This window comes from Mastomys coucha, chromosome X (genome assembly GCF_008632895.1).
Source record: "Mastomys coucha isolate ucsf_1 chromosome X, UCSF_Mcou_1, whole genome shotgun sequence".
NCBI lineage: Eukaryota > Metazoa > Chordata > Mammalia > Rodentia > Muridae > Mastomys > Mastomys coucha.
Window position 1 is genome coordinate 127,436,722 of NC_045030.1, and position 12,949 is coordinate 127,449,670.

Genomic DNA, 12,949 nt, shown 5'->3' on the forward strand with positions numbered 1-12,949 from the left:
CCAGGTGCTTCCGGCTCCCCCCGGACGGAGGCGGGCTTCGCTCGTGGACTGGCTCTCCCACGGAAGTGTGCTTTTGCGCACCGGAAGCCACCTTGGGGTGAGCCATGGCGGGTTTGCCAGTGAGAGACCCTGCGGTGGATCGTTCTCTGCGTTCTGTGTTCGGTGAGAGGATGGCGGAGGTGCCTCTGCTCCTGGGAGGGACGTCCCCGTGCGGTCCCCCATGTGGCTCGGGGGTCGGGACGGGCGGGCGCGCGTGCGTGCGTGCGGGTTCGCTGCTGTCCTTTGGCACTGCAGCCCTGGCGTACTCGTGAGCAGACGAGATCCCCCGCCATCTCCCCCCACCACCACCACCTCACTCCGGCTCCTAGGTCCCAGAGGTTTTGCGCAGTGTGGTTCAGGGAACTAGACTCTTATCTAGCGTGTGTCTTCTCTGCATTTTCCCCTTCATGATTCTCAGTTATTTTTTAGGAGAAAAGGTGCGTGGAAACAGAGCGTCCCTGTTCCGTGCTGCTTCTCCTAGCCCAAAAATACAGATTTTATTCTGAAGCCATCGACCCCCATATCCACTTCCCGCCCTCTCATAAACGTGTAATATGGCTTGCTTTTTACTTGTAACGTTTCATCCAACCATAGTGGTAGCGGCCACCTGGCATCTTGAGGTGGGTTGCGAATGAATGAATGAATGAATGAATGATTAAGGCTCAGGAAGATTTCAGAGGAGCGAGACTAAGCAATTCTTAGGGTTTAAATGAGTTATTTCTAAAATACGTGCATTGCTTTTAAAGCACGCTTGGGGGCAGTAGAATTGCTTTGAATTCAAGGCCAGCCTAGGTTACCTCATTAGACCAGCCAGAGCTACGTAACAAGACTCTTTGTCATTTACAAAAGTAACAAGAAATAAGCACTACTTGAAAGAGACGACAAAACGGTCTCTTCATTGTGAGGGTCTTAAAAAGCACAGAATAATTTTTAAGCATCCTCTGCTATATTCATGGCTTTTCCTCCATTAGTGTATGTATACATGGAAATAAGGAGATAATCCCCCCACTGTTAAGGGCTTTGAGTAAATATCAGTGCTTAAATATTTTATTTCCAGCACAGTCAGGGAAAACCTTTTATTTGTCATATCAATATGAGAACTGTTTGAAAGACACCTTTTTAAATTTAGTCTCTGGCTCATTTCCCTTGATATAAGATCTGAAAAGATACAGTGGGCGAGGGGGGTTTTGGGGAATACTGTTCAGTCAGTTATTGCATATGTATTGATGCAGATAGAAAGCCTACTGTTTACTTGCTCGCTCAAGAGCTCAGATGCTGTCCCAGAAGTTTGATGTGTTGTCTCTTCTTTAGTGGGAAACATCCCTTATGAAGCTACTGAAGAACAGCTGAAGGACATCTTCTCTGAGGTTGGGCCTGTTGTGAGTTTCAGGTGAGATCCTCTTTCAAGAGTCTTCATATCCAGTCTTGCCTGAAAGATTTCGTTCATTAAGAAATGTTTCCAAACCCAAGAAAGCAGTCAGGATTAGAAAGGTATCATACTGTGGGCTAAATTAGAACATGGCGGTGTTAGCAGGAAGCCTGTGTGTGTTCCTAATTACTTGGTTTTGGTCTTTAGATTGGTATACGATAGGGAGACAGGAAAACCAAAGGGCTATGGCTTCTGCGAATACCAAGACCAAGAGACAGCACTTAGTGCCATGCGGAACCTGAATGGGCGTGAATTCAGTGGGAGAGCACTTCGAGTGGATAATGCTGCCAGTGAAAAGAACAAAGAGGAACTGAAGAGTGAGTATAAAGCCAAGCCATATGCATTACAAGTTAGTAAAGATGAATGGAGTGGAAGCTTTGCATTTTCAGGGATATTTTAGAATATGCTGAGGTGATTAGGTGAATGAATAGCTTCTTAGGACCTGAGGTGCCTGAATTATGGGTGTCTATGTTTAAGAAACTTGGCTTTAGTGATCCTTCTGTTCCTTAGGAGTTAATGTCCAGTTTAAAGGAAATGCAGGTCTACCAAGCCGTCAGTTATTTCTCTGTGTTGCCAGATTAGTAACTGGTAGGGGGTACTAAAGACATTTCCACAAATTCTCTGTTGAAATTATAGCCTTTGTCGGTTTCAATGCTTTTCTTCTGAAGTGACTTATCAAAGAAGTAAATAATGATACTATCTGTCGTAGCTTTCCACTAAAAACAGAAGATACACCCTCACTTTCCTTCACAGAAAGATTTGTGAATGGCTCAGCTCCCAAGAGTTTCAAGTTATTGGTTGGTGCTTACAGCAGCCCTAGAAAATAGAGACTTGAAATGACTTGGGTTGTTCCTTTACCATCCTGACTCTTATACTTTCTTCCTAATCAGGCCTTGGCACTGGCGCACCTGTCATAGAGTCACCTTATGGAGAAAGCATCAGCCCTGAGGATGCCCCTGAGTCCATTAGCAAAGCAGTTGCCAGTCTTCCACCAGAGCAGATGTTTGAGTTGATGAAACAAATGAAGGTGGGAGGAGGCATTCCAGTAGAAACAAAATCATTTCCATCGGATTTTCAAGGAGTTAATGGATATAATTCCCTGAGCTTAAATAGTTGATTCTGTAGACACCATTTCTTTCACATTTTGTACTCGGGGTATTTTTATACATAAGTGGACCTGCCCAAACCAGCTGTTTCTGTGTCTTCTGTAGATGTTAAATTGTACCGTTTTCCCTAAGTGATATTATTTAAGTATTATAAATACCTCCTTCCCTCCTCCTCCTCCTCCTCTCTTGGCTGCCATGGCCAGAATTGTGCATTCAGTGTCAAAATCGGTGCTAAAACGCCAGCATGGTGTCATGTGCTTGTAGTCCCACGACTTGGGATGCTGAGGCAGAAGGGTCACAGTGAATTAAAAACCAGAATGGGAAACCCGAGACACTGTCTCAAAAAGAAACTTCGTAGTAATTCAGAGGGGATGAGATTGTTAGCATTGAATCTGAAGGGGAATCTCCTTTATCTTCTCAGCTCTGTGTCCAGAATAGTCCCCAGGAAGCACGAAACATGTTGCTTCAGAATCCACAGCTGGCTTATGCTTTGCTGCAAGCACAGGTCGTGATGAGAATTGTGGATCCTGAGATTGCCCTGGTGAGTGCTTCTGGTTCTTGTATAGAACTAGCAGGGTTATCTTTAGGATAGGAACTGCCCGATTGGCTTGTTAAACAGACAGCTCATGGTTCTGTCTATCTTTTCACTTTTTAGAAAATTCTGCATCGCCAGACAAATATCCCAACGCTGATTTCAGGCAACCCTCAGCCAGTTCATGTCGCCGGGCCTGGCTCAGGACCCAATGTTTCAATGAACCAGCAGAATCCTCAGGCCCCTCAGGCTCAATCTTTGGTAGGGCTGTATTCCACAACATTTTTTATCTGTCTTAAAATGTTATTTTCTTTCCAGGAAACTATTGAGAGAAGAAACAGCAGGAGTCGGAGATGGTAATTAAATTTTCAGGCATAAAAGCAATTTCCAGATTGCACAGCACATGTCACCTGAAAGAATGTAGATTCAGTTCCAAGATAATAAAACAAAGAGATCCGTTCTGTAAACCCTTTCCTAATAAGCTAATTTTTGTGGGTGTGTTTATCTACCACTGTGATTATCACTTCAATATCTTATATGTAATCTCATTTAGTCCTCATAGCAGCAAAATGAGGCAGACACTCTTACTGTCTCCATTCTCAGCAGTAACAGAGTTGAAAAAGCAACATGTTCAAAAACATGATTGTAATGCTGCAGACCTAAAAAATTGATGTATCTAAAGCTGACATGTTGGTCATGCTCAAAGATGTCTATTGCTCTATGATAATAGCAAATATTGGAAACATAGGAAATGTTCACTAATGAAAAGTAGAGAAAATTTGGTCTACCTATCCAATGGAAAACTCAAACAGTTAAGTAAACTACATGTATCAGTAGGAATGACTTTTAGAAACCTAATGCCATACAGCATTAAGGTAGGCTAGAATATGTGGTATCAACAGAGAGAACTTATAACACCATGCAGAAAGTAAAACTACGGAAACATTTTCCATATGGATGTGGATAACCGCATAAATTCTCAACCTGTTGAGTGAAATGCAAAACTAGTACAATATATAATGATAAATACATTTTAAAGATGTGCTTTATTCTGTGTGTATCTCACATGCCTCACACTGGGCCTGCAGTGTGAGGAGGCCAAAAGAGCTTGCCAGACTTCCTGAAATTGGAGTTAGAAATCATTTTGTGTTTCCATGTGGGTGCTGTGAACTGAACCCAAGCCCTCTGCAAGAGAAGCAAGTGTTTTTCTAAACATTGAGCCATTTCTCCAGCCCAAATATAAACATTTTAAACATATGTAAGAATTCTGGATAATCACTTAAGAAGTAGAAAAAAAATATGGTGTAACTGAAGAAAACCACACAGATTGTGTTTATATCTCTATTTTTCAGAAGCAAAACCTATAAATTAGTAAAAAAAAAAATTAACAACTAGTAGAACCTAACAAAATGAGTAGTGGGCATAAATAGCTCACAAAACTGAAAATAAAGTACCCAACCTCAAAATTAAATAAACATAAGCTAAAATAAGCCACCATTTTTTTACCTATCTGATGGGCAGAAGTAAATAATGTGAATTAATCCAATTAATGGTTTAGGGTAAGGATTAGTAAAGTAAACATTTTCTTAAGAAATTCAGACAGTAAAAAAAAAAAAAAAAAGAAATTCAGACAGTAAATGTGTTTGGCTTTCTTTATAAGCTATATGATCTCTGTAACATGTAATAATTATGTAAAGTGTGATTGTATTCTAGTAAAACCTTACTTATAAAGCCACTGATAAAAACAGGCATGATAGTACACACCTGTAATCTCACAACTTGGAAGGTAAAGGAGGGCAGATCAGAGTTCAGGGAACTTCTTGGCTACCTAGCCAAATTGAAGCCAGTCTAGGCTATTTGAGACACTGTGTCACAAAACACAGAAAGGCTGGGGCCTGCAAAATAGTTCAGAAAGTAAAGGTGCTTGCTATCAAGCTTTACAACCTGAGTTTAATCCTTGGTACCCACATTGTGGAAGAAGAGAATGTATTACTGCAAATTGTCCTCAAGTGTGCCATTAATGTATAAACATACACTAGAAGGATGGATGGATGGCTAACAAGATGGCTCAGTAGATAATGGTACTTGCTGCCAAGCCTGACAATCTGAGTTCTATCTCCAGGAGCCACATAGTGGGAAAAGGGAACTTCACAAGTTGTCCTGATCTATGACTTCCATATGCATGCTGCTGTGTACGTGCAAACACAACTTGGGAAGGGTCTCACTATATAATTCTAGCTGTCCTAGAACTTACTATGTAGGCCAGGCAGTCCTTTTTACTCAGAGATCTACTTGTCTGCCTCCTGAGTGCTGGGATTAAGGGCATGTGCCACTATGCTTAGCTTGAAAAAAAAATTAACTGGTTACGACGAGTTTAGCCAATTTGGTAGCGCTTACTAATCCTAGCACTTGAGGGGCAGGGGCAGTTGGATTTCTGAGTTTGAGGCCAACCTGTTCTATGTAGACAGGTTCTAGGACAGCCAGGGCTATATAGAAAGACCCTGTCTCAGAAAATAAACAACAAAAAGAAGAGAATTTAGCCAGTGAGCAGTAGTTATCATCTCCTGTCCTAAATAAGTATTTTATAGAAATGGAAAATTAAGTAAGACTGAAAATGCAGCTGATCTCAAAGCAGAATTATAAGTGGTAAACCTTGGATCTGAACCTAGTGTAATCTCATAACCTGTTTTAACCATTCCCTGTACAATTTCCCCTTTTCTCTTTTAGTTTTGATTACAGTGAACACATCTGATTTTTAAAAATATTCATACAACTTTTGTTATAGTTGTTTTATTTTTAGTTATTGTTGTAAACCTCTAAATTGAACCTAGGAGAAAATAGTGATGCATACATACAAGTTAAAACTAAAGCTTCAAATATCCACTGGCAGTCTTGAAATGTGTCTCTGCAGAAAACAGGGTGCTAATACATTTCACTCTTCCTCCTCTCCCATCACCACTCACAGTGATGAGTTTAGGCATGAACATGTGAACCAATCACAATTCCTTTAGATTCGTGCTGTTTTGGACCTTCTGTGTCACACTATACACAGACTGCAGACATGCAGAAAGAGTGGGGGCCTACTGAACTCAGAGTCTAAACCGTTTTGGGTGTTCATGCATTTGATTTTTTTGGAACTGTTTTGTTTCTTTACAGTTCTGTACATTCCAAAAACATGCATAGTTCTCTAGGGAATGCCCCATGGGAAAAAATTGCATTCGGGCAATTTATCATTAAAAAAATTTACTACTGCCCCCAACAGAGTTACACCCCAGGAAAACTTGAACAAATGAAAATGGTTTTTCATCTTAAAAATGTAGAGTACCAGCAAATCTTTTGGAAGTCTTAGTGTCTTTTGTGTCCTGAGTATAAGGCATTTTTTTCAGGTTTTTTTCCTCTTTCTCACCATTTATTTATTCAGTTTATATCCAGAGTCGCAGCCCCCTCTCTCTTCCCAGTCCCTCCTCACACAGCCCCTTTCCCCCCTGGGTACCAACCCACCCTGGCACATCAAGTCACTATAAGGCATTTTTAACTTATTGTTATGCACCAATAAGTGAAGTCAAGAATGAATTATTTGCTGCCTTGCCACATGGATGAGATATGCTTATCCGTCTCTATATTATGCATACGTTCTGTCTTAACTGCACTCACAAAAACAGGCTCAAGATACTACAATTTGCTTCTGTGGAATTCAGAATATGTGATAAAACTAATGTTATAGAAGACATGTCATACCAAAAGGATGTTTGGCAGACTATTGCAACTACCAATACTAAGAGAAACTTCAGGCCATAGACTAAATGGTTTGAGTCTCTACATGCTCATACTTGTTTTTCTCTTGGTCAGGGTGGAATGCATGTCAATGGCGCACCTCCTATGATGCAAGCCTCTATGCCAGGTGGAGTTCCAGCCCCGGTGCAGATGGCAGCTGCTGTACCAGGACCAGGCCCTGGTTCCTTAGCCCCTACAGGTAACTTGCAGTTAGAGTCTTTACCATTTTGTTACTTTGCTGAGGTTTTTATAGTAGTAACTGCTGAAGTGCAGCCAATTATTTAACAATAGGATCTTGGTATAAAATAAATGTATAGCTATAACGTGTATTCTAGGCTGAGGAAACTAGTTGATTTCTTCTTTTGTACTGTTTTTAAGACAAGGTATTACTCTGTAGCTGGGACTGGACTGTCTTCAGAGATGCAGTCCCCCTATTTGAGGTATCCAAGTGTTGGGATTAAAGGCATAAGCCACCAATCGTAACTGAATAAGCTCTTAAGTGAGACAAATGTGCTGCTCACACTTGGATGTCATGACAGTGGCAAACCGCCATAGACATTCCTAAATATCTGTTCTCTATTTCTGTACTTATATTGTCATGAAATACTAACATACAGGTTATTAGTCAGTACCTTCTCTGGACATGTTGAATAACTTTGTCCTAGTGAATAAAAAACAGCTATATATGCACGTATTCAAGAAGTAATGGGATCAACAAGTTCTACTATTTAGAAAAAGCCATACATCTTTCAGCTGCAGAATACATTCCCCTTGCCCCAAATGACCCTTAAATAGAACCCTTAAAAAGACGACCACATGCTTAGCCATAAGTTAAATTTAACAAAATTTGAGACAGTGGAGATTTTTACAGATCACATTGTCTGATTTTAAACCAATAAATTAGAAATAAATGATTCATCAAAGGTGAGTAGGAAGAAATTTTGCCTTGGAAAATTAAGGAACATACTATAGCTATTTAAAGAGGAAATAAAAATTATAAATAGTGTAAATTAAAACAAAAAATAAATATTTATATTTTATACAAACAAGTATGAGAAATAGTAAAGGTAGTGCCTAAAGAAAAAAAATGAATATTCTTAAATATACATGTAACTAAAAAAGAAATTCAGTACTAGTTCTAAGTTAATTAGAAAAATAATAAGCCACAAGACACCTAAAAGAGGAAATTAATGCAGATGGGGGTGTAACTCAATGTTAAAGCACTTGTTTACAATGTACAAAGAGCCACATGTTCAGTCCCTAGCACCAGACACAAAAATATTGTTATCAAAACGTCTCCCCACAAAGAGAACCAAAAGACAAAAGTTGAGCATACCATAAAATTTAACTTTCAAGAAATATTTTGGAGTTTATAGTATTTATATTTGTGAATTCATTAAAACTTCATAGGGATTTTTGAGCTGTCCTACAGAGCTCTTTGAAAGTTGGTAAGAAGAGGGAAAACAACCTGTAGAACAGTGCAAGAAGAAACTAGTTTAAGAGCTTCATAGAAAAGCAAGGCCAGATGGCTAACACCACAGCCTCATTTATAGTAACACTAAAGTGCCACTCACACCCCTCAGTGCCAAGTTTCAAAGAAGAGGACAATATTTGTAAAGAAATTTGTACTTATATATCTCTGGTAGAAATAGGAAGGTTTTCAGCCTTTCAAGAATAACATGAAAGATTTATATGTTCTGACCACCAGTTCCACCACTGGGGGTTTAATTTGTACAAATAAAAGGTATTATGTAATGATTTCTTTATGTGGGAAGTTATGCTCATAATGCCTTCTGCTGCCTTTTCCTCAGATCCTAAGCCTTTATGTTGATGATTGGTCTGTATTTAGTGGAATGGAACATTATAGCCCAAAGAAGCTTTGAAATATTTTAGCAGTTGTTTTCAGACTTTAATCTGTGTTAGAATTACCTGACAGGCCTATAAAATGTAGATTGATAGTCCCTGCTGCCAAACTATAATTTAACAAATTTGAGGTTCAGAACCTCTGAATTTTCAGGTTTTGCATTTTTTTGTTGTTGGTATTGACACTGATAAGGGTTGTCTAGCTGGGGACCGCTTTCTGAGGATTACTATTTGGAACAACTTGTTCATTTACAGATAAGGAAGCCTGGAGTATACACTTTTATTGAGTCTCTTGCTCAGAATCACAGGTATATAATGTAATAAAAGAGCTAGGGTAACATTCAGGTTTTTTGGGTGTTTATAACCTTTAGTGCTTAGCATGTTCAGTGAAATAGGTACAGTGTGATATGCCCTTTATATTTTAAGGAAGTATTAATGAGCTACAAACAAATCTGCTTGCCTTTTGTCCCCACACAGCAGCATATCTAATTCCTTTGAGGAAAAGAGAACTATTGCTATGTGGAAGGGACCAGACAAGGATTTGTGGTGTGATTATTCTTTATATAGTAGTCATCATACCCGATCTGGTTAGTGTAGACCGTAAGTTCTCCATTCTGTTAAACCCAGCATACCCTTTTTGTAACAGGTATTTTGCAGTGACTTTACTTTCCTGAAATGTAGTGCACAGATGATACAACTTTTGTAACATGACTTCAAAAAAAATTAGTATAGTGCCCTAATTGTAATACATGTGAAAAGTAAAAGAAAATTAACTTACTAAAATTAATATGTAAATGTTCAGGTATGGTTAGAACACAAAATGTAATAAGTGTTTACATCTGTCCTGTGAGGGTAAAAACTAAAAATGTAGACAGTTACAGTGATTGCTTTGGTAATTGAAACACCACAAGGACTATTGATGTGGTTTTCCTAAATAGTGAAAAGTCATATTAAATTGTTAAAACAAATTGCAGTCTTCATAATTTACTCAGTAATTGCATTTCTGGAAAAGTCAGTGGGTATATACTAAAATAGTGCATATAACTTCTGTGTTTACAAATAAAACAGACTCAGACTCTAGGTTGAGATGACAACAGACAGCTTTCCCTTTGTATGAATGTTCAGTGAGACATTTGAAAGGGTTTTTTTGTTTTTTGTTTGTTTGTTTGTTTTTCAAGACAGGGTTTCTGTGTATAGCTCTGGCTGTCCTGGAACACACTCTGTAGACCAGGCTGGCCTTGAACTCAGAAATCCGCCTGCCTCTGCCTCCCAAGTGCTGGGATTAAAGGCATGCGCCACCACTGCCCGGCTGACATTTGAAAGTTTTATCAGACATAAGATCAGCCTTGATTTTGGGGAATTGTATCATAGGACACCTAGTATCCCTGACACCATCTTGTTCAGCATCATCTATGCACCCAAAGGTTTTGTCATAACTAAATAATATACCCATACATTTATAAAATATCCTGTGAGTGATACTGCCTTCCATGGGAGGAGGCTTGTGGGTAATAGGTATTTTCTTGTATTAAAGGACTTTCTGCCACAATTCTAGTAATTGTGATGAAATATTCCTTCTGAACTCACTTGTCACTGAAGTGTGACATAAACTGACAAACTTTATCTTCTGCTCATTGCATTGTTGAATGGTAGTCCACCTTCCATCAGAGCTTTCTCTTTGTGTGGAAAAGGGATGACATTTGTAAACTCAGCTACTTTTGTTGATTTTTTTTCTACAGGCCCAATTTATGTTTTTTCCCTGCCCTTTATTTTCTAGGAGTCATGCAAGCCCAAGTCGGAATGCAAGGAGCTGGACCAGTGCCCATGGAACGAGGACAAGGTAAATATTAATATAGACTAGACATGGAAATGTTTCATATCTGCACTGTCTAATGAATCAGCCACTAATCACCAGTGGCAATTTAAAGATTAAGTTATATAAAATTAAGTTCAAATTAATCATAAAAGCCTAATACAGGTGCTCAGTAGCCACACATGCTAATCAAGACCAAACTGGACATTGCAGATGTGGAATGTTTCTATATTCACCAAACTTCCATTAGTCCAGACTTTCCATAAGAGATCCAGCACCTAGCCCTACAAGAGTTGGTGATGAGGCAAATGCATACTTTGTTTCCTGATAGTCTAACAACTCCACAGGCATGGTTTCACTCAATCTGTGAATAGCTGTTTATTTTGTAAGAAATTTAAATAATGAGCATTTAGTATATGATCAGGTCTGTAGATGACAAGATGTAAATCCCTTAGCAAACTGGGAGGAAAGCAGAGGTCTATAAATCTTAGTTGTAAAGTTTCTCCTGTACTATGGTAAAAAAATACTGTATATAATAGCAGCAGCCCTTCCAGTATCTTCGCGTTCTTTCCTCGTGTTATTGTAGTTTGAAGGAGAAGAAAGTGCATTAGTTCAGTTAAAAAAATGAAAGATGGTGGAAGGAAAGGGAACTGAATGTGTACTTTATATACTCAGTCACTTCCGTTTTCATAGAACCCTTTAAGTTAGGTGGCAGTGCCTTAGTTTTACAGGTGTTGGAAGCACAGGAGTTTTAAGTTTCTCAGTAGGATGAGGTAAGTACATACTCATTTCTGAGTATTGTGATCTGAATCTGGTGCTCTTCTTTTTGACTTAAAGATGGAAGTCTCCAAACCCAAAAAATCTGCCTTCTTCCTATCATTCTATTGCCACTGTTGATTTCAGAATTAATTTTCAAAATAATCTTGTTATTCATTAGGTACCAGTGTTGGGAACAAATTGCTTTGGACAGACCAAAAGGGCTTAATATTTTTCTTGTCAGCTGATTCCCTATAAGAGGAAACCTATTTCAAAAGCACATAATAAGATACAGACCCAAGATTTGTACACAGGGATTGGTGATTGAAATGACAAGTCTAAACACATCAGATGAGTGACAAGACAAACCTGTAACATACATCTTATCTTCTTTCTATCTCATGCTTCTGTGCTGCTGTGTACCCCCATCTTAATTATTGTCAGTGCATGGTGTATCTACCTCAGAGTATCTTTGTTAGTAGTGAGAAGGGCTTGGACTTCCATTAATCTCTTCCTCTTCCCAGGCCATCAGTCTTATCAGTGAACCCTTCAGCTGTTTAACACATACTTCTACAAGAGATCTTTCTTCCTACTTTAGTTTAGTCCCATCTTTCTGGTAAGAATTAACCAAAGGAATTGGCTACAATTTTGAAAGCATTTCAAGGACCTTTTGAGGCAAAGACAAAGTGAGATGAATTTTAAAAAATAATTTCCTTCACTGTCCAGCAGAGGAAACAAGAATGTTTTCATTTGTGACCAGATTGATTTTCCTTTGCCTGGAATCCTTGTTGGGTTTGTGTGTTTGTAATGGTGACAGATGTTTGAGACAGAACTTGTTCATTTCCCATCTCCTTTAATATTGGTTATACCTTGTCAACTCATTAATCTTTGTCATTTTTTTTATAACTGTAGACTGGCTATAGTAGACTATTTCTTTCAGAGTGATATTCTTTTTCCTCATGTGAAGTTCAGCAGCATTTTCCCATTTGATACTTTTGATAGAAAATTTTAGACTTTAAAATAAGACAGAATTAGTATTGCCCTACTTCTGTTAATGGCTGTCTGTGATAAATCTCACATGTCACATTCAGTGCAATTTGTTTTGCTTTTGAAAACAAATTTTTCTGTTTTCTTTTTTTAAAAATCATGATACAAGAAGAGATTAGGCAAAGTGCTATAGTAAGAAAAAGAAGAGTTCACGATTGTTGATTATTCTTGCCCAAATAAACCAGCCCAAAGATTTCCCTTAAGAAAGATATCTGAGGCTGTTGAGTTGATGGCTTACTGGTTTAGAACACTGGCTGGTCTTTTGGAGGTCCTGAGTTCAATTCTCAGCAACCACATGGTGGCTCACAGCCATCTATAAAGGGATCTGATGCCCTCTTCTGGCCTTTAGGTGTACATGCAGACAGCGCATGCCTACATTTAAAAAAAATACACTAATAAATAAAATTTTTAAAAAGGTTTTACAAAGAAAGATGTCTAGTCAAAGTGGAGCTGTTCTGGAGAGGAGAAAGGCCTATTATAGTTTAGGGAGTTTTGTAATCTAGGGCAAAGTAATGAACTCTTGGCTTCTTACTGACATGTAAATCTCCTGTCTCTCTCTCTCTCTCTCTCTCTGTGTGTGTGTGTGTGTG

General features: G+C 38.8%; 1 protein-coding gene across 4 annotated transcripts in view; it reads left to right on the forward strand.

The window, feature by feature from the left end:
- Positions 1-4: 4 nt before the first annotated feature.
- Positions 5-12,949, forward strand: part of Cstf2 (cleavage stimulation factor subunit 2) — a 27,187-nt gene continuing 14,242 nt past the window's right edge. For 2 of the 4 annotated variants that reach the window (XM_031367597.1, XM_031367603.1), the window contains exons 1-8: positions 5-162; positions 1,351-1,429; positions 1,616-1,785; positions 2,359-2,495; positions 2,996-3,115; positions 3,230-3,367; positions 6,956-7,079; positions 10,521-10,583. In XM_031367597.1, the coding sequence (XP_031223457.1) occupies positions 105-162; positions 1,351-1,429; positions 1,616-1,785; positions 2,359-2,495; positions 2,996-3,115; positions 3,230-3,367; positions 6,956-7,079; positions 10,521-10,583 (889 nt within the window). In that variant the 5' untranslated portion in view covers positions 5-104. Of the gene's footprint in view, positions 163-468; positions 660-1,350; positions 1,531-1,615; positions 1,786-2,358; positions 2,496-2,995; positions 3,116-3,229; positions 3,368-6,955; positions 7,080-10,520; positions 10,584-12,949 lie in introns of those variants that run through there. The other 2 variants (XM_031367622.1, XM_031367611.1) reach the window with 2 other exon arrangements.